The sequence below is a fragment of the Haplochromis burtoni genome, unplaced genomic scaffold (assembly GCF_018398535.1).
Source record: "Haplochromis burtoni strain Fernald_Lab_line unplaced genomic scaffold, NCSU_Asbu1 Contig_9, whole genome shotgun sequence".
NCBI classification, from domain to species: Eukaryota; Metazoa; Chordata; class Actinopteri; order Cichliformes; family Cichlidae; genus Haplochromis; species Haplochromis burtoni.
The window spans coordinates 4,575,010-4,595,691 of NW_024582370.1; the positions used below are offsets into that span (position 1 = coordinate 4,575,010).

Below are 20,682 nucleotides of genomic sequence, written 5' to 3' on the forward strand. Positions count from 1 at the left end.
TTATTATCAATGGTAGTAGTTTTACTATTTTGCTTCTGGGGATCCAGACTGTTGTCATTCTTTAAGCAATAGTTTTCCAGTGGCAGGCCTAAAAAAAACTATCTACAGCAGATTAACAGTATCTGAAAGTCATGTCCTTAACAGCTAAAAATAGGTCTAGCAAAGACCTGATACATGACCTACATCTGACCCTTCATTTAATCCCTCTACTGTTCACTAAAAACTCATCAGAAATAGTTTCAGTGGAAGGGTGGCTGTCAAGAAGGCAAAAGGCTTTGGTATGCCAAATTACACAAGAACTGGACTAAAAATCAGTAGCAACATGTCTTGTGATTAATCTAAATTTAAAACTTCTGGCTCAAATTATCATCAACGTGTACTGAGGAGGTCAGGAGAGAAACACAACAGCAAGTGTCTAAAGGCGTCTTTAAAACAGGGTGGAGGCTCTGTCAGTGGTTTTGGAGTCGTGTCAAAACTGATGAAAATATAAATGAAGAAAAGTCAGATTTTGATGCACCATGCAGTACTATCTCAAAAGCCTCTGATCGACATCGACCTCATATTTCAGCCCCGAAATTACCCCAAAGTCATTGCCACTGCAGTTAAAGCAAACCTGGTTCAAAAACACAACAGAAGTCTATCAAACCTCAAAATTATTAAAGCAATGTGGAATCATCCCAACAGAGAACAGAACAAAGAAGAGAACTAATGAAATATCCCTTAAGAAACCTGGAGAACTACTTATTTAGAGTACATCAAGAAATTACAAGAAATCTTGCCTAAGAGAGTTCAGACTTTGTTGAATGCTTTTTAGAAATATATACAAACTCTGTTTTTCCCCCTTTGAAACTGTATTTCCATGTATGTTTTCACATGATTAAATAAATCACTGCACCTTTTTAACATTTTCCAAGTAAACTATTAAAAAATAAGTGTGGACCATTGCACAGAAAACAATCGATTGCACTCATATTCGATCACATACATGCAAACTATCTGGTGCAAAATGTCGTTTACAGTATATGGTGCCCTGACCTGCAGACTTGCTCAGTGTAATACATATTTTCATAACTTTTAATAGAAAACTTCAGATGTGTTGTGTTTATATGCACTATGAGAGTTAAAAGCACATTTTAGACAGTATAAATAATCAAAATATTATATGAGTGTACTTAACTTTATTAAACAAATATAATGGTGAAAGCACCATTCATTAAATATTAATAGATTTACAGTAACAACAGAAGCCAACTGAAATACCCTCAAATCCTCTGCAAACACATACTAGTTTTCTTTCCACTGGTTGCTCTCCTATTGAGATCAGTGTTTCCCTATCAGTTCAGGGGAGACAGACTGTCTGGTGAGAGTAGGTGATCATTATCTACTGTCCTCAGCGGACAGACAGGCCTGCTGTTCATGCCTCACTGTATGTGGGTGGTATGCTGAGCTCTGATACCTGTGCTGCTAGTACCTCTGTGCCTGTAGCAACATTAGGAGCTGGAAAGCCCCAACCACCACGTGTCTCAGAGCTGAAACAATGTGTAAAACTGTAAAAAGGCAGCTGACTGTAACAGATCACAGATCAATGCAAATGTGTGCACGTTTGTGCTGCTGTTAAGACTTATTTTAATAGTACATTTTGTCATTATTGTGCAGCATGCTTTAACGTCTTCGACAAGTTCAAATAAAATAGTAAAACTATATGAAGAGCATTGCTTTTAGCAAAATGTCATATATAAACAGCTTTCTTGAGTTGTTAGTTTAGGGAAGATCAAATCTCCAGTTTAATATTACACATGTTTTCCCACCTGTTGCCTTTCCTAAGGTCGTGGAGATCAGATGTAGATAAGATTTTAGGATTGCTGTGTGTTAGAACATTACTTGTCACTCACGTAAACTCAGTACACCTAAATAAGTCTTTGATCGCCCTGCTTCAAAAGGGGGAATATTTTTGACTGCAGTTAAAACACAGCCTCTTGACCCCTGCTTCAACCTAAACAGCCTCCACGGTTTCACACACAATGGCATAAACAGTGTGAGAAACCCGGTGAGATCAAAGCTGGCAACAACAGCTGCGCGGTACCTGTGGGAGGAGTGTGTGTATGTGTCCGTGTGCACCTGCAGACACAATCATAGAGCTGCCTTGCTTACCGGGCAGATACCAGTCGCAGCCAGACCCACAAACAAACCGATAGCTTACCTGAGTCATGGATGCAGAGAAGTCCCCCCAAGGTGCGCAGATTCTGGACATCGGCTCAAACTCGCCCCCTTGTGAGCCTAAAGGTGCGCAGGAGACCGGACAGCTGGAGAAGCCGCCGTATTCATACGTGGCTCTCATCGCCATGGCCATCAAGGACAGCGAGAACAAGAGACAGACTCTGAGCGGGATCTATCAGTATATAGTGTCCAAGTTCCCCTACTACGAGAGGAACAAGAAAGGTTGGCAAAACAGCATAAGACACAATTTGTCTCTCAACGAGTGCTTCGTCAAGGTGCCCAGGGACAGCGGAGGGGACAGAAAGGGCAACTACTGGATGCTGGACCCCGCATTTCAGGACATGTTTGAGAAGGGAAACTACCGACGGCGGAGGAGGGTGCGGAGACCCTACAGACCCCCGAGTGTGCCTTACCTGGGCGGGAATCCCGTGGAGTACTCGGAGTCGCTCTACCTGCAGCCTTACGTGAGCAGCTCCTGGAGCATGTGCCAGCCCGGCTCGACCCCACCGACGGGATATGCGTCAGCTACGGTCAGCACGGGACACAGCCGCAGCGTGTCCCCGGGCACCTCCATGACCTCCTACTGCACCCCTCCTCCCCACTTTCACCATCCTCACTACGGCGCTTACCGCCGCCACCCGCCCGTGCTGGTCCCCCACAACGGGTATCCTTACGGCGGGGTGACCCAACCGATGAGCCCGGATGGAGGCACCGTTTCCGTGGCTTGCAGCTACCAGCAGTTCACCTCCTACGGCAGGCCAGCGGACCCAGCCCTGGCTTATTTAATGGACCAGTAGGACTTTTGAGTTATTTTGTGCTTTGATGGCAAGTTCACATCTGAGTTCGCCTCTCACCATTTCAGTTCGGCTGTCACTGGTTTGTCAGGTACTTGGTTTAGTTTGGCAGTTTCATATGTCTGTTATAAATAATGCTGTTGATGATTTTGTTTGTATAGATTTTGTACAGTTTTTATAAAGTTTGGGTTTTTGTAAGAATTACAGACGGCAGGTCTACCATATACCATGTCATTTTATTTCAAACTTGCCCCCATCAAGTGTGAACGGCAGGAAGACAGCTGATCTAAGTCTGAGGTTTGAGGTTTGCATTTTTATTTTGTAATTTTTTTTTTTACTGCGGGATATAGGCTTACAAATAAGCAAACTTTTGTTCTTTTTCTCTGTTTTTTTATATTGGTATATAATTTTGAATAGGCCTGTACGTTTGCTGTAACGTTATTTATTTGTTTTCTCCGGATTTATCCAAATGTGTGAGCTGCTATAAAAGATGAATGACATTCAAGCACTGACCCGTTTTCTCATTCGATTGTGAATGTTTGTTTGATGTAAAATACATCACGTTTGTTCAAATAAAGTTATTTTTGCATCAGAAACTTCACCCTCTCCAATTTGTTATCATTATTATTTATTTATTAATGATGATGATGATGATTATTGTAGAAGACTTGATACATTTTAAGCGAGGCTACCTGAAAATGCAGGTTTTAAAATGGATATTAGCTGTAATATTTCACAGACCTGTATGCTTTGTTTAAACTGTTTCTAAGTATTGAAGGTTTTTACTTGTGTAAAGTGATGGAAACTTTTTCAAGCGGAAGTACTTTGATACTGAGGAAATATAGGAAAACCTGATATTTCTAAGAAAAGTTCGGAAGCCAATAACAATAACAGTTAATAAAGTTTTATGTCCCGAACAGGCTTTTTAATCTGGGTTAATACCCTGTCCCGCATTCCAACAAGATCATAGCATGTATCCTCTGCACAGCTATTTACTTACCGTAGAGGAAAAACATGCTTAGTTTATTTCATTTTTAATTTGTTTTACTTTAATAAACACCGCCACCAAAATGTGTTATTGGGCGCAAATGAAAAGCAGCATCGTAAGCGTTAGAGTGGACAGCAAGGATTTAATGAACCCTATTGGAACGCGTCCAGGTATTGACGTACTTTCCGTTTCCGTTACAGGGGCGTGAACAAAAGGAATCGTTTGCCGCGTGCGCGCTCGCGCCGTGTTTTGCAATCTTAAAACACTACGTTTAATGTTTTTGCGAAAAAAGATGGAGACGCTTAGCAAGCTTCTGCTGGAATACCCCGAATTAATGTACAGCGGAGTCGGAGCTACGGCGTTTTTCGCCGGCGGAGCGCTCATATATAAAATTGCCACCAGGTAACTTCTCCGACTTCTGGCACCGCGGCGGTGTGTTTGTAGCTAACGCTACATTCACGCTAGCACAAGTTAATGTGTGTGGAATAAAAGAAACACACCAGTTGATTTTTTTAATTGTGACATTAAAGAAATAGTGCTTCCTGTCCTGCTCCTATTGCTCCTCTGGAGAGATCTGTGTATTTACGCTAGCCCGGGCGCTCACTTTAAGAGCAGCTGTGCCGCTAACTAACTTGATGCTTCGCAGTTTTGTGAGTCCAACTTTAGCTAACCCCGTTTGATGTTTACAGTTAGTATTTATGTCACGTGACATCAATACAATGGGCATATTCAGATGTCTCAGGCTAGGCTAGGTTAAGTATTTTTGCATAACTGAACAGCAGCGGTTGCCACTGAATAACACGCTGGATTTACCTTGTTGCTTACAGAAAGAAGCCCACCCATGCAAGTGTTAACTGCTGGTTCTGTAATCAGAACACAGTTGTGCCCTATGGGAACAGGAACTGCTGGGATTGCCCCAATTGTGACCAGTACAATGGCTTCCAGGAGGTAAGTGTTATACACTATGTAACTTGTTTCTTAAGTGTGGTAATTCTTTTTCTCTAACGCATATACATTTTTTTTAAAACTGTCTGTGTTTTCAGAATGGCGACTACAACAAGCCCATTCCTGCTCAGTACATGGAGCATCTAAATCATGGCATATCTGGAAGCCTTCCTTCATCGGAGACACCTAAGACTCTGCAGTGGGTCAACTGTCAGATGCTGCTTTGCCGGAAGTGTAATAACAACCAGTCTGCAAAGATCAAACAGTTGGCCTCATATATCCCGAGGGATGATGTATGCACTTTGTTTCTGTCACATCATAGTATTGCCCAACATGCTGTTCTGAAGAATAACACCAAATGCCGTTTCTTTCTCCCGTAGGAGAACTACGATGAGGAAATTGAAGCCTACAAGCATCACCTGGAGCAGACTTATAAGTTATGCAGGCCATGTCAGACAGCAGTGGAGTACTACATTAAATATCAGAACCGCCAGCTTCGTACGGTGCTTCTTAATAATCAGCTGCGGCGCACTCGGGAGTCAGACATGGGCTTTGTAAAGGTCAGTGCAACTCGATCTCACCCAGTCATAAAATATTGTGAATTATTTAATAAAAAAAATCACACATAAAAGACACTAAATGACCAAATGCTGTAGTATGCAGGGTGTTTGACCTTTAGCCAGATACTAAATAACATGATTATTTTAGCTGAGACAAGCAGGAAACTGCCTTAATTTTAACTTTTTTTCTGTGATACCATCTTGTTGCTTTTTCATGTTTAACATAATTTGTTCATCTTGAAATGTAAGAGGGAAACTTTCATCCTTTTGCTCTTTGTTGTTACACCTAATGACATAATGCCTTATCAGTAGCTATTTAGTGTGCATTCGGATCCTCTTTGACCTACTCAAACAAAATAGGCAAGTGTTCAAACAGTGAAGCGATCAACAGGTTTCTTGTTTTCATGGGTCTGCTGATAAGGATTAGCGCTTTGACACAAGTCCTGCTTTTCAGCGTTTAAAGTGATTAATCAATTGTTACCGCTTCTGCTCCAGTGTGATCTGTGACATTAGACGTCATGTCTAATTTCAGGTTGTGTGAGGATACGAGTGAACGATATTTAACCACTGCTGTGGCTTTAATGGAGTGCATTAAACTTTGACTTTCTTATTCACACTAGTGATTCATTAATGTGGTGCAGTCCTGTTACCCGTTTCTTGGTAAAGCACTGAACCATAACTAACAGTGCTTTCAGTTCGTTTAATTGGCATTCAGAGCCCTGTTGTAGACTTTATTAACACTATGTTGACATTGTATGCTATTAATTTCAGTATGCTGTGAAAATGTCACAATAAGAGCCTGTTTTTTTTTTTTGTTTTTTTCTTTGTTTGGTTTGTTTTTGTCCTCCTGCAGAGTGCCCAGTCCCTGTCCTCTCCCATGGGAGTCGTACTCTTGCGGGCCCTTGCCTTCCTAATATGTGCTTTCCTTGCTGCCACAATTTTCTGTGAATTGCCAGACCAGCCTTCGTCACCTGATGGCTCGCAGACATTAAGTGGTGGGGTTGTTCCTCCAAAGCCTCAAGTCCACAATGAGTCTACCCACACTGATAACAGCAGCAGAGTGTCGCCTGTGTGGCAGAGTCTCCTGGAGCTGATCCCAGACAAGGCCATAGAAAATGCCGAGCTTGCGTGGCAGCATGGGAAGGACAACCAGCTGGCTGTAGTCTCTGGTGGCCTGTTAACTTGTCTCACTGGTATCTTCTTAGCTGGACCTGCAAGGTAAGCAGCCACCATTTTATTTGCCTTTGGGTGGGCTGTTCATAGTTCCCAGTTTAATTAAAACAAAAAAAACAAATCTTGCTGCATTTCAGGTTGAGGAGAATTGATGCTGTAGCCTCTGTCCTGTGGTTCTTCATCCTGTGCCTCTACATGGCCGAGAGCTACATGACTGATGCCTTGAGCTGGATGTACACAACGAAGCTTGTTGGCGTCTCCCTCTGTTGCCTCGTCAGCTTTGCTGCTGCCGTGGCAACTCGTAAACCGCTGGGCGCACGGAGAGCCAGATACCGAAGGTCAGAACCTGAGCAGTAATGTTCACATTGTATTTGAAACCGTGGATTATACAAAAACATGCCGTCTTTCCATGAATGCTTCCCATTCATAAGCATCGGATCAAAAAGCATCAATCTAACAAGTGTTATTGGTGTATTTTTTAATGTTGTCATTTCTTTTCATTTCTGTCACTGTCTGTTTTTAAACCTTCAATCTTCCAGCTCTGTGTGAGAATGACTGTGATGTTCTGACATGTGAATGATAATCTCCAGATATGGCACACGACCTGAAGCTAGTCCCTTCTCCTTACCAAATCCCACCTTCAGCCACACAGCCACGTGCTGAGCAGGTCCTTGATGCATCAATTTTTGGCAGTTAAAACAATTTTGCATCAGATAATATTGTTACCTCATGGTAGTGCTTTGTCCTTCTGCTTTGAATAATTGTTATTGTCATTGTTTTTTATCTATTCACTGAGAGAAGCAATGAGGAAACATTTCAGTAATCATAATATCATAAAGGTATTATTTATAAGCTTACTCTAATTATTATCAGTTATAAAGTCCTAAGAAGGTTAACAAGTAAACTTTACAGGACCTTCTGACATTTCAACCTATTGGTGTTCTCTATTCAAATGACTGATTATGTATTTAGCATCATTATTACTGCACCATATATGTGAAACAAATGATGTTTAAATAAGCTCATTTTTGCAACCAGTATATTGGGTTGTTAACATTTTTGGTTTTAGCTACTATTAACTGTGCTTTACACTTTACTAGATTGTTTAAAGGTGTTTTGAATGTACTCGTTTAACACTGTTAAAGCTGTGGGGCTTCTAACTACAACTCACTGCATGAAATACTAATTTGTGTAAACACTTTATACCACACATAAGATGTGGTATTTGCGTAATCACACTCTTTCTCTATCGCTTCACATCACCTACAATTTTTATTGGCGTTGGATATTTTCTAATGCAGCCTGTTCTGGTGTTTTTACCTCATGTCTTTGGCAGCACCAGGAGGTGACGTGGAGCATGATGTGTAGTGATGTTAGCTGACAGAAAATTTGCATGCCTGCAACATCTGCGAATTTTAATCGATATTTACTGTTGTAGTTTATTTATTCATTTATTTATTTTACAATGGTTCAAGTATTTAGCTGCCCGAGTTTGTTATTCCCAAATTCTGCAGTTTTTCTCCTGTCTCCATTATTGTTGTGACCTTGTACCCTTTTGATTTACTTTTAGAACATTCAGTATTCGTCTAAAGTTGCATGATCTTGACTTTAAGCAATTTTTGCAAATACACATTTTCTTTGAACTGTATCATGCAGAATGGGCCAATATTTGGCCTTGCAGTGGCATTAGTTCACCTTGAGACAGTAGCATGAAGTTTCTCAGTGTACTTGGCAGATCGGTTGTTTGTTTCTTAAAGCTTCTTTGAGAACTTGTCAGTTCTTCTGTAGATTCCCTTTGTTACTTGTCTCACTTAACACTGAGTCCAGTATTGAAATCAGTTCTCTCCTGTGGTTATTCATTCATCAGCAGGGCTCCTTGCGTTGTCTTGAGTTTTAGATACTCTTACTGGTCACTTCATTACTTACTGATTGCTAGTACCAGTTGGACCCCCTTTTGCCTTCAGATCCATGTTAATTCTTCAAAACAGATTTAAGAGGTGCCGGAAACTTTCCTCAGAGATTTTGGTCCATATTGATATGATAACATCACACAATCTCCCGTTTCACCTCATCCCAAAGGTACTCTATTGGATTGAGCTCTGGTGACTATGGAGGTCATTTGAGTGCAGTGAACTCGCCGTCATGTTCAAGAAACAAGTTTGAGATTATTTGAACTTTTTGACGTGGTCCGTTAAGATGGCGACACTGGTCATAAAGGGATTGACATCCAGCATAAAATCTTGGCCAAATCAAACATGCAGATCATGAACACATTTAGTATTAGGCCTTTTTCCATTACTTCCTACTTGACTTGGCACGACTCGTTCTTCATTACTAAAGAGTACCAGCTAATATGGTTGAGGTCATTATAGCAACGCAGTGGAACATCCCATGACATCATTTATATGCGACATAACAAAGGTGGACGTCGAGGCGATGTGATACCTGCTGCTCGGCCTGTGGCTTTTTTGTCAGACTCTGGGACCATGGTGTTGTTTCTCTGTCGTTTCCCTTGTTTCCATGTTACAAAAATGGCGGTTTTCAATTTCGTGAAGGAGATTCTCTCCTGACTCATCATGTGACACCACTGACTAGCTGATAAGTGGTATGCAGTCTGTTGAAATCACATTTTCAGATCGCCTCAGAACCCTGGTCGCTTGGAATACTGGTCAAGTAGGTACCAAAAAAGTGAGCCCATGCGAATCGTAGCCTCAGTTTACGGTTCTTAGCTGTTGGAGATCAGCGATGCTGTAGCCCATCTGCTTCAAGGTTCAGTGGGCTTTGCATTTAGAGATGCTCTTCTACATACCTTGGTTTTAACAAATTGTTGTTTTGGTCGCTGCTCCCTTCCTATCAGCTTGAAGAATTATGGTCATTGATCTCTAATTTCTGGGGTTCAACAAAGCTTTTTCACCCAGAGACCTGGCACTCACTGGGCATTTTCTTTTTCACACCATTCTCTGTAATGGTTATATTGGAATATCCCAGTATATTAGCAGTTTCTGAAATACCCAGACCGTTGAACAGGTTTGTGTATGTGTGTATCCGGCTGTATGTTTGGGCTCATTGTGACATTGAGGAATGATCAGAGCCCATCAGAGGCCTCTCTGATGGTGCAGCATGATAAAGATCTACATATGCAAAGTGTTCAAAGGTTTTGGAGAGTATTTATGTGTACTTCTTTGTGTCATATTTTGATGCTTTTAGCTGTGGGCTCAAAACTCAAGTTCAAAATAGCCTGTAGGTGACTACCTGACAGATACTTGGCTTGTTTCAGCATTTGAGGTATCTTGTGTAAGCATCAGTTCCTGGTGCCCCCCCTTCATTTTTAATCGGTGCTCCACTCAGCAACATCTTGGAGTCTTTTCTCAGGATCAATCTTAAATTGTCCTGCACAAACTCTAAATGAGGCGATTTACAGCTAAAATGACGACCTTACAGCACTCACAACCGTATTAGCTTCCATTATAACTAATGCTACCTTTGCCAGTATTTTAACAAGTTGATATGTGATAAACACTAATGACCGTTTTAAGTGCACGTGCTAACATTTCATCTAACTTGTTTATTTGAGTTTCATAGTTATGTTTTACTTGTGTTGGATGTAGGGGGTATTTATTTTACTCTGATGTGAGAAGGTGTTACAAAATAATGGGAGACAAGGTGCTTAGATTGTGATTGCTCATCAGTTTTGTAGTGTTGTAACTGTGGGGTTTAAACTGTGTTGCGCTGTTCTGTTGAGAGATTTATGTTGTCAAACCAGCGCCTGTGCTGTAGTAGACTTCACATGCTTTGAGTCTAAGATGGTAGATGATTGATCAAGTTATGAACTTGTGTGACTTTTCACACCTGATATACATCAAAAAAGCACAACGCAATGCTGTATAGTGCCGCAGTTTTTAAAAAGAAGAAAAAAAAAGGTCATACTGGCTGTTTATACTGTGACGTTAATTGCTAACGACTTGAAGGCTTTTTTTGTTTTGTTTTTTGAACTGCCACATGTGACAAACTGCATCTTAAACTCAAAAGTAACGTTCATCACAGAACAAAGCAAGCTGTATTGGTTAGTTGTGTGACGTACAGGGTGTATCAAAAAGAACCATCACGAATTCAAAGCGCTTTAATCCTGCAGCCGTTCACCGATAACGGCCGAAACGCATACCGTTAAAAAGACGGGGCTTGTCGGTTTTAATGCGGTCGCTGGTAGCACCAGCAGCTGCAGTGGCCCCAGACATGCTCATACAAATATGGGAGTTTGACTATCGTTTGGACACGTGCCATGCGTCCAGAGGGGGGCCAAATTAAGGACAACATTGTATGTAAAAAAAAAAATTATATTCAGCCATGTAGTTTAAAATTTACCACAAGCTTTTATGTCCAATATTTAAAACGATAAATAAATAAATCCTTTTGAAACTGAATGATTCGTCTTGCTACACCCTGTATTTGGACCATTGTGTGTACTAAGGGTAAGAAAGAAAGTATTTTTACCGTTTGGTTTGCATGTTTTTTAAATGATATTTGCATAATGTCTGGTTTGAGTGTTTCTATTTCTGCGTGGTTTTTTTTTCAGAGAACTCCTGTTTCTACCTGATGAGCTGTATGACTGTAGACCTCTTTGTGTCAAGTGTCTAGCTCTAGAAGCACTATGTTCAAAGTGTTAACTGTAGGTTTAAGCTACTATATGTGACAAATTATTGTACTTCATTATTATACTACTGTTACTATTTATCCCAAGTATGTTTATCTAAATATTTTAGTAGCGTCTGTTGGAGAAACACTTGGTACTTTTTAAAAAAAGGACCCGTTGTTATGCAAAATCTTGATACTTTTTTACAGTTTATCACAGTTTGATCACAGACGATGTGTTTATATATCCTGTAACAGCCTCAGAAAGGAGCTCCATCCCTGCTCAAAGGTTTCCTGCAACATGCTCGATGAAACACTTTGCGTTTTGGGTGCTTAAATGGTTCATTTGGGTATCTTGCTTTTAATGATGTGCTCCATTTCGGAGGCTTTGTGGTAATGCTTGCTGTACATGGAATATAATAAACGACTGATAAAAGGAATTGTCTTCTGCTTGTTTTTCCACCAGCATCCTGTCTCCTTCTGCATGTCTCTTTCCAGTCTGTAAAACTTTATTACTCAACTTTGGAGGCAGTGGAAATAATCAGAAGTGACCTGATTATACAAAGAAGCTTTATGTCGCTGCTCTGTGTGGACCCATGAGTGTGTGAAGCGTTTCTCTCGTCTCTCCCCGTCAGCTGCTGCGTGCTGTCACACAGCTGCTGCAGCGTTTCAGCGACAGCCTTGTCGTAGCCTGCCTCCATTAGTGCTGACATTAAGGGGTTGTCAGAGCTCATTTCTAAGTTTGTCCCCAGTTTTCTTCTCGCACTTGGTCTTTAAATCAGCATATGTTTAATTGTGGTAAGCAGGTAAAATTCTTAATTGTGTTTACACTATTTGCTCTATCAGTACCCAATTTCCTCTCCTCAGAAGTATTATGTTAGACTTTCTGTATGTAAGTATTTGTATGTTTTTGCTGCTGTGTTACAACTTTAATTTCAGGTAGTAGACCATTCCGCTGCTCTTGTGTTGCAGATACCTTGCAGGAAGCGCCACAGTCCCTCCTTTGAGCTCCACCGATGTGGCGGACACTTTCATCCCCACTCCGCCCCCTAACCTCTCCCAGCTCATCAACCGCCACCACGGTCGTCACGAGCGGAAGGCTTCCCCCTCCTCTCTGCCCGGGCGTCTCAACAGAGCCCTGTGCCTCGGCACCATGCCCTCCCTCACCAGGACAGGTAGCGCGGGATGTTTTTCCTTTCAGTTTGTGCTCGTGCTGACAGATATTTCTGTGTAATCCTTCTAATGGCTTGTTGACGTTTATCTGTGGTCTAACGGCTCAAAAAATAACATTTCAGCAAAGGGAGCCGACACATTTGTGCAAATTAATCAAGTAGCTTCAGGTGTAGGTTGGGTTTAGTATTTGGAATTGTTTGTTTTTACAGTCAGTTACACTGTAGCACTTTGCATGCTCATGAGGTTTCTAATTACGTAGCTCAGTTTTTATGGAATATCAGCTGAAATATTGCCTCTGCTTACACAAACGTATCTACAGTATCTGCACTTCTTACCAAGAGGTCATTTAGGTCATTTATGCTGAAGTGTTTGCATAAATATACATTATTTTTTTAGATACTATGCAATGGAGACAGGATTTTTCAGAAATCTCTGGCACATCTGTGCTTAAATTTCTCAATTTTATTTAAAATGCAAACATTAAAAAATGTGTGTTTGCAGTGTAAAGCGTATGTTTTAGGAGCAGTCGTGGCCCATTTGCAGCTGCTTAATCTGACAGATTTGTCACTAATTATTTACTAATATTGTGCATTTTTATTGTGAAGACTATCAATTTTTCTTTGAATGTGATAAACTAAAACCTGAGTCTCAGCATGAAGTTGTGTAGTTTTAGGTTTATGAGAAATGCTGATGCAGGTTTAAGTGAAAACATCAGTTTGTGGTGAAAAGTTTTATTCATTTATTTATTTTTTAATTTTCAGATTCTGGTTACCTGTTTAGTGGAAGCAGACCAGCCTCACAGTACAAAGATTCACAATCTTCAGGTATTGAAAGTCCTGGCGATTCTGTGACCTCTGTTCAGTTTTTCATTGTAAGCAACAGCTCAGTGCTTTTTTCACTAAGACGTTGCTTAGTGAAAACATTTTTCACCGCTCTCGTTTGTGGCACAGACTACTTTTCGCTCAAGTCTGGGAGCCGCCCATCATCCCCGGGTCCCTCCCCAGCTCCTTCGGTAGCTGGTTCTGTTACATCCAGTTCAGGTTCTGCCAGACAACGGCGTCCCCTCATCAGCCCCGCTCGTCTCAACATTGGTGGCCAGAGACTCCGGCTTTTCTCAGCAGAGCCAGAACCCACGCTCATGTTCCCACCTGCGTCTCCATCACATCTCCTGTCTGAGCCGACCCCTTCGGTTTACAGCGGCTGCTTTTCACCCGATGTGTCACCCTTTCAAAGTCAAAATGGCAAGTATACATAAGGCTGACTGTTATAGGAAGACTTCTGGCAATATTTCTTATTTTGTTTGTCTGTTATTCCTGAAACTACCACCAGGTGGCAATATAAACTTTTTTTGGGGGGTCCAAATCCACTACACAATGAAACAAATCAACTTGTGAACATGTTTAGATGGTTTGGTTTGTGGTTTAATGATTTTACCTGATTGGCCTTGCAGATTTGAGCTCCTTGTTAAGAGACGATAGTGTGATTGAAGAGGAAGAGAAGCGAAGCAGCTCCTCAGGTTCTTCTGCTTGCCTGGTCGGTACTACAACTCAGTGTCCAGAGGGCAGGCGTTCTCCAAAAGGTAAGCAGTTTGATTTCAACCCTGCAGGGAGATGGATGTATCTATGTCAGAAAATTTAATATTTGTATCATGCCTGTTGGCTAACTGGGTTTTAAAAGATTTCAGTCTGCTTGGGCTGATACATGAGAATGTCTGTGTGTATCATTTGAAGCTGCTTTTGATCTCTGCAGATCTCTACAGTGACTGCAAACAGATTTCCTCTTAAAGCAATTTCAGTTTAAGTGACGGGAACTAATGCAGCATCCCATGTATGAGGGACAGAATATTAAGAACACTGCTACCACACAGCTACCTGTGGGTCTTTGCTTCATTAAAATCAATTCAATGAACTTGATTGTAGTTTCTGTAACTTCTTCTCTATTTGTTCTGATTTAAAGGAGGGGGGAAAGTATTTTGTGACGCAGACACAAAATGTAAAACCAGATGAGGTGGTTTGATGATAGGGCTCATGGCTCACGTTTGCCTTTTCTCTCCAGATTTTGCGAAGCGTCTCATATGGCCGGGGCTTCTGTTTGCAAGCCTGACTGCCAACCTGTTCTTCGGCTGCCTCTACATGTACAACAACTGGAGATGAGTGTCGACAGAGCTGCTGCTGCTGCCCCGTACAGAGCAAGTGTGCCTCTGGCCCCTTGACTAACCTGTTTTTCCTGTGCAACGAGAGGACATACAGCAGTGCAAGAAAATATCACCTCTCTGGTGCTTTACCTACTGTTTGCCGATGCAAATTGCAGATGTCAGAAGAACTGTGCAGTAAAATCAGATCTTATATTTGTGAGTCATTAGTGCTCAAACGTGAAATGGGTTTTGTTTTTGCCTTTTGATCACTGCTCCTCTTACACACAGACAGGTGCAAATGATAAGAAGGGGCAAAAAACAAAAAAAAGATGAAATTGCACTGATGGCTTTTTAAAACCTGCGCTGTGAATTGTGCAATAAACATGTACTGTTCAGTCGACGCTGCTTGGGCACAAAGTCGCGTCTTACCTACTTACACTGACCGAGTGCATTACCTCCCTCAACTGAACATCGCTGGATCTCTACAGCAGCCAGAAACTGGTAAATGTTAAGCGACATGTTTTCTTGTGGTTTAGGTTTTGTTTTATTGGTATTTGTGCTGGTGCCATTACATGTCAGCTGAGGAAAGTAAAAAGTGGTGCTCCGTTATTGTTGGCCTATTTAGGGTCAAAATAATTCCTAACATTTCCATCTCATAAACATTTCTCAGCAGTTCACTACAAAAAGGGTTCTCACCAAAGCGATTCAGTTTCGGTTCTTTCTTACTGTAAAGCTATTCATAAGCAAGTTTGTAAGTGTGACAGCGCCTAAGGTCAAGTGTGGTTTAAAAATAAAAATAAAACATTTCCAGTATATGGAAGAAATTATGTTTGCTGTCTCTCTGTCTGCACAAGCAAGCCGCAGAGAGGGAAGTTTTCCTGCCAACTCAGCTGTGAACTAATTTATACGTTACTTTTGTTATTACTCATAGTCAAGCATGTACGTTATTACAGATTGGAAATATTTTTGCACTTGTTTTTCTGAATTGGCGGACGTGTTCTACTTTAAAAATTGTTTGAAATTGAGAGCACGGATGTTTGATTGTTATTTGTGTGCATGTTAATCAACCGATTCTCAGAAAACTTGTGCATTTTTAGACTCGCAAGCTGCAATTAAATAGGTTTGTGTTTCTTTTGCATGTGATGCAAAACAAAAATCGTATGAAATTTGGAAAGATTTTGTTCTGTTCAGGTGATTATTGAATTATTAAGTGAGTAATTTGACTTTGTTGCAATATTAAGTTTACTTATTGGTTTATGCAAAGTTACTTTGAACCAAAGTTATAAATTATTACATTTGTCTGGCAATAGTTGTAGAAAACTATCAATGGACAGCTTTCTAATGATTTGTAGTGTTCATTTTAATCATTCAGTGTTGTATGCAGATATTTGTGCTTGACTTTTTCTTTTTTTCCTGACTCTAAATTGACTCAGTCATTGAAAAAGTATGAAATGTGCTAAAATCTTGATGCTTTCTTAAATCCCAGTTAATTTTCTCTGGAATGGACAAGCTATCATTATTTTTATTCACTTGAAAGTCAGTTTGTTTGAACATGTATTTGAACTGAACTGTTTTGTTTCGCAGCCTACGTCATCAGTTTTTAAAATCAGAGGTTGTCTAGTTGTTATTCCCTTGTACTAAGCAACACGTTTGATCTGTAATTGTGGAACAACAGTGGTTTCATGTGGACCTGTGCTTTTTTTTTTTTTTTTTTTTTTTAAATAAATAAACAAAAATCTTTCCCTAATTACCTCTGTGTAATTACACCTGCTCTATCAAAACAGATGTTACAAAATATTGCCAAAAGATATTAGCTCATCTGCCTTCACACACACACACACATATATGAACTTGAGTGAAGTGCCTTTCTCAATCCATAGGAAAAGCTTTCCATAAAGTTCAGGAGTGTGTTATAGGGATTTTTGACGTTGGATGAGAAAACCCGGCTCGCTGCCTTCACTTCAATTCAACTTAAAGGTGTTGTGTCGGGTTGGGGTCAGGACTCTGTGCAGGCCAGTCAAGCCAGACTTGCTCATCTGTGTCTTTATAGACCTTGCTTTGTGCAGTGATGGTGGTCATGTTGGAACAGGAAGGGGCATCTCCAAACCTCTCCACAGTTTGAGAAAATATTCTGCATACCTAGCTGCTCCATTTTATACACATGGGACCATGATTGAAACTTGTGTTCAGTGTGCTTCCAAATGTTGTGCCTTAGCCTACCTTAAGCTCGCCCCCTTCTGGCACTGTTAGGCATTGTCTGAGTCTTTAAATATTCTGATCTCTGGCCTGCCTCAGCAAACTGAAGCTTGCACTGAAGTGTTAAAACATATGATTATCTTTAAGGGTTGCTATGGCAATGAAAAGCTGAATTTACACAGCTGATGAGAGATTAACTGTAAGTGGACTGCAGGCAGCGGTCAAGGGTGAAGGAAAGAGTCTTGTAGGAGGGAAACTTCGATTTTATAGCCACAAATTCACTCCACTATAACCATGGTGGGTTGGGATCTTTTGTTTTTGAGGTAAATGTGTGTGTACCCTTACATTATAGAGCCACTATATACTTCTTTTCATCAGAACATTTTCTTTTTATTAGTTCTAAAAAGGCTTTAGGTATAAAAAAAATAATTATTTATGACCAAATAATACCATAAATCATGCCATTATATCTTTCTGACCTATCATGGGTAACTTTATGACTCTTTCTAAAATAACTTGCACATAATAACAACATGAATTATGTTTGCGCTCTGATCTTAATGTGTTGTTTTCTTGTCCAAAGTTCAGAAATAGCCATCTTCATATCTCATTATTCATCATCTGTGTAATTCTTTATTTCCTTCCCTTTAAGCCCTGAGCTGTACTCCTCCACTTTTGTTTTCTCCACTTTCATTGCAAGTTAAGTTTTGATGTTATTTTTGGTTCTTCCTTTTTCCAGAGAATGGACGACCCATTCTGCGTTAACGTGAGATAAGTTATTTTGTTTTTTCCTCTCTGCACATCATCTCACATTTAATCTTCATAAATCGCATTATCATCTTAAGGAAGGGAGCCTAAGCTTAACACTGAGTCATTGTTCAGAATAAATGGTGAAATACGGCAAATGTAAACGGCAAACGTGTTCGAGATTGCTCATTGCACCCTCTGTAACAACCATGACCCTACAAACCTGAATGCTGAATTAATCAAACAAATTAAATTGTGCAAACTTGTTTCAAATCTTTTAAGTGATATTTTCTCCTTTTTGAATTTTAGAAATTCAATATTTTTTGATTAACTTCAACCATTTTGCATTGAAGTTGGCATCACTCACAAGTACATTTTCACTCTACTTACTGAACGAGTGAGAGGAAAGCAATCGACATGAAACCTCTTAAGCAGGGACCAGACTCCAATCTGGACGCCAGTGACCAGTTATAATACACCAAAATAAATAAGTTATAGATTTCTGTAATTTTAAACATTTACTTCTTAAAATTTAAGCCCAAATAGATGTTTTGACAGATATCTTTGTGTTGTAATAGCACTTCATTTTCTAAATAACATATCTCAAAGTGGGTCATATATGACCCGTGATATGAAAGGAGTTTAACCTCCCTGCACCACTGTCTATGTTCACTTTTTTTTTTTAAACAAACACAAAACTACCCACAACATTTTGTTATTTCAATTCATCATTTGTAAGTTATGCTTTCTTAATCCCATGGAAAACATGAATGAAAGTAATATAGTTTTTCATTGAGCTGACTTCATCATTTTAAATCCAATCAAAAGCTACATGCAGAAGCAAGTCAACATATTTAAACTGTGAAACACTGGAAGTTTGTTATGCTGACTTCATCACTAATTATGTGCTGATGTTCTGCAGATATGATGCTTAAAATGAGAAGCAGCACTGCAGTTTAAGTAAGGTGGAGGTGATGAGAATCGCATTACATTTGCAGTTTTTGAATATTTTTGGAAGAGTGAAATATTTTCACCAGCTGAGATGAAGAATCGGGTGATCCCTGCGGTTAGTAAGATTAATAATCTGGGAAACAGACGACTCAAATGTCTGTACAACAGTGTCATTGCCAGTTCTTCCACTTGGAGCTAAGATGTTTAGCTTTTCCATCTAGAGCAGTGTGGTAGAATCTGACTGGTTGCATTAGATCAGACACTTTTAGAAATAAATGCATTTCTTTGAGTCACTGCAATTATATTGAGACATTTTGTAGATTTAGGAAATGAAACTTCTATAAATTACTAAAATCTAATTTTAGTTACTAATGCTGCTGTTTTTCTCCTGTGACACAGCACTTCTCTGGACTTATATTAATTGCAAAGCACCGGACTGTAGGGGTCTGCGGGTCTACCCTACAGTGCCTGACAGAACATTTTCAGTCAGCAAGAGCAGTTTCTCATCCTCTTTGCTGGAATCCCCTGTGCACTCCCTCAAAGATTAATCTTAGGTCCAATCCTTTCACAGCACGCTTCCTCTTTTTCAGATCATTCAGACACGCCGCATGAATTTCACGGCAAAGGGTGTGAAATACATGCATCAAAAGCCCCCTTGAAACTGCAGGTGGGGCTAACCAAGTGAAAAATACTAAATTAAACTAAACCGAATAGATATGTTTGCATCCAAAGAACAAGAAGATGAGTTTCCTGATGCTATTGTGCTTACCTTTATTTAATTCAATCCAATTTGGATCCTGTTTTATTCCAGATAACTAAAAAAAGTGCTATCATGAGCTATGCTGCCTTTGTTTGTACATGTATTCATGTCCAGTTATTTACTAATCAGTATTTCTCAACTATCCCCTACCCCCAAATAATGTTTATTATTATAATATTTGGAATAAAATTCCAGCTGTAATAAAAAAAAATGTACTACTAGCTATAGTAACCATGTGCACATAATATAGTATTTTGGCTTTTTTTCTGTCTTTTTTTCTGCTTCTATTTTTTAATATATCTCTAATTGACCTTTTCTTCCTGTGTCTTGTGCTGCTATAACAAGTGAACTGGCTAAAGAGGAATCAGATCTGTTACCATTAATTTTATGTGTCATCTTTGATGCTGTATGTTTTTATATTTATTTGTTGTTATGTGTTTTCTTCTTGTACTGTGAATTTTCATGTTGTAATTTTACATATTGCTGTCTGAACCATACTGCTGTACACTGTCTGATGTTGTGTTAACTTTCCTATTTATTTTTTTTGCTCTGACCTGGCAGGGATTGCAGGTGAAAAGTGACATGTTGTTCATTAATATGCACTGTTCCCTTTAAATAAATCAATTGAATTAAAATGTATATACCAAATACAACACCCTTAATGTAAGGTTTCCTCTTCTTTCTGCTTCTTTTTAAAATGTTTTACTCTATTGCAACCAAACTGGGCTCATCTTCAAATCTCTTCTCATCTCTTACTCAATTTTAGTTCCACAAAAACTACATTGGGTGTCTGGAGAAGTCACGAAACTCACAGGTAGCATTTAAATCTCTTTTCATCTGTGTCTGACCTCACGTGAGATGATCTTTAAGGGCAGCAGCAGAGTTTTGGCTGCAGACTGTAAAACCATGTGGGGAATCTTATGAGTCAAAGTGATGCAAAGAAGCTCTGAGTATCGTGACTAGACGGCGAACAACCTGCTTTAACGTGGGTGAACTCAAAACCAAATGTGCTAAATTATGCCAGCTGGAAAACACGACTCCTTTTCAGCACATTTTATTACATTTTAATCACATCTAGGTGATAGACTTCTCTAGTGGATTGAAAAAAAAGAAGAAAACTTTCATTTTCTACCTGAATGTGAAACTGGTGGGGATTTCTGTCACATAAATGAGCCAAACCGATGTTAAACAGCGGCTTTCTCTGAACCACAGAAATGGGGACCTGATAGTACTGACAAGCCACTTTGCTCTGTCGTATATTACACAACCCATTAAGAAAGAAAGTCGAGGGACAATAAGAGAAAAAGCACATGAATAAAAAAAGAAGCACGAGCTCTTAAGAACGCACAGAAAGGAAGTCAAGACCCTTTTCCTGATGCACCACAGAACTGTGGGTAAGCTTAAAGACGGTAAAC

General features: G+C 39.9%; 2 protein-coding genes and 1 long non-coding RNA gene across 4 annotated transcripts in view; 2 read left to right on the top strand and 1 right to left on the bottom strand.

The window, feature by feature from the left end:
• Window positions 1-1,948: 1,948 nt before the first annotated feature.
• foxl2l (forkhead box L2-like) lies at window positions 1,949-4,401 on the top strand. Its single transcript, XM_005914948.2, has one exon. The coding sequence runs from the start codon at window positions 2,208-2,210 to the stop codon at window positions 3,012-3,014; it is 807 nt and encodes a 268-aa protein (XP_005915010.1). The 5' UTR covers window positions 1,949-2,207; the 3' UTR covers window positions 3,015-4,401.
• Window positions 4,151-16,330, top strand: tmem201 (transmembrane protein 201). Of its 2 annotated transcripts, XM_005914947.3 has the most exons (11): window positions 4,174-4,401; window positions 4,827-4,947; window positions 5,043-5,237; window positions 5,325-5,504; window positions 6,358-6,722; window positions 6,815-7,015; window positions 12,279-12,481; window positions 13,241-13,303; window positions 13,430-13,720; window positions 13,930-14,058; window positions 14,535-16,330. In XM_005914947.3, the coding sequence occupies exons 1-11, from the start codon at window positions 4,274-4,276 to the stop codon at window positions 14,630-14,632; spliced, it is 1,974 nt and encodes a 657-aa protein (XP_005915009.1). In that variant the 5' UTR covers window positions 4,174-4,273; the 3' UTR covers window positions 14,633-16,330. The 2 variants fall into 2 exon arrangements, with proteins under 2 accessions (XP_042084424.1, XP_005915009.1); XM_042228490.1 differs by having other exon boundaries at window positions 4,151-4,401; window positions 13,241-13,720.
• LOC102290550 overlaps window positions 13,613-20,682 on the bottom strand; it is a 29,908-nt gene continuing 22,838 nt past the window's right edge. Inside the window, exons 2-3 of the long non-coding RNA XR_001336995.2 lie at window positions 13,914-14,079; window positions 13,613-13,703 (exon numbers count right to left, since the gene is read on the bottom strand). This is a non-coding gene — a long non-coding RNA (uncharacterized LOC102290550). The remainder of the gene's footprint in view (window positions 13,704-13,913; window positions 14,080-20,682) is intronic.

Coding starts and splice junctions, on each gene's coding strand:
- foxl2l (XM_005914948.2), top strand. CDS start 2,208: ATGGATGCAGAGAAGTCCCCCCAAGGTGCGCAGATTCTGGACATCGGC.
- tmem201 (XM_042228490.1), top strand. CDS start 4,274: ATGTTTTTGCGAAAAAAGATGGAGACGCTTAGCAAGCTTCTGCTGGAA. Junction 6,723..6,814: donor TTCTTAGCTGGACCTGCAAG/GTAAGCAGCCAC, acceptor GCTGCATTTCAG/GTTGAGGAGAATTGATGCTG. Junction 13,721..13,929: donor ACCCTTTCAAAGTCAAAATG/GCAAGTATACAT, acceptor TTGGCCTTGCAG/ATTTGAGCTCCTTGTTAAGA.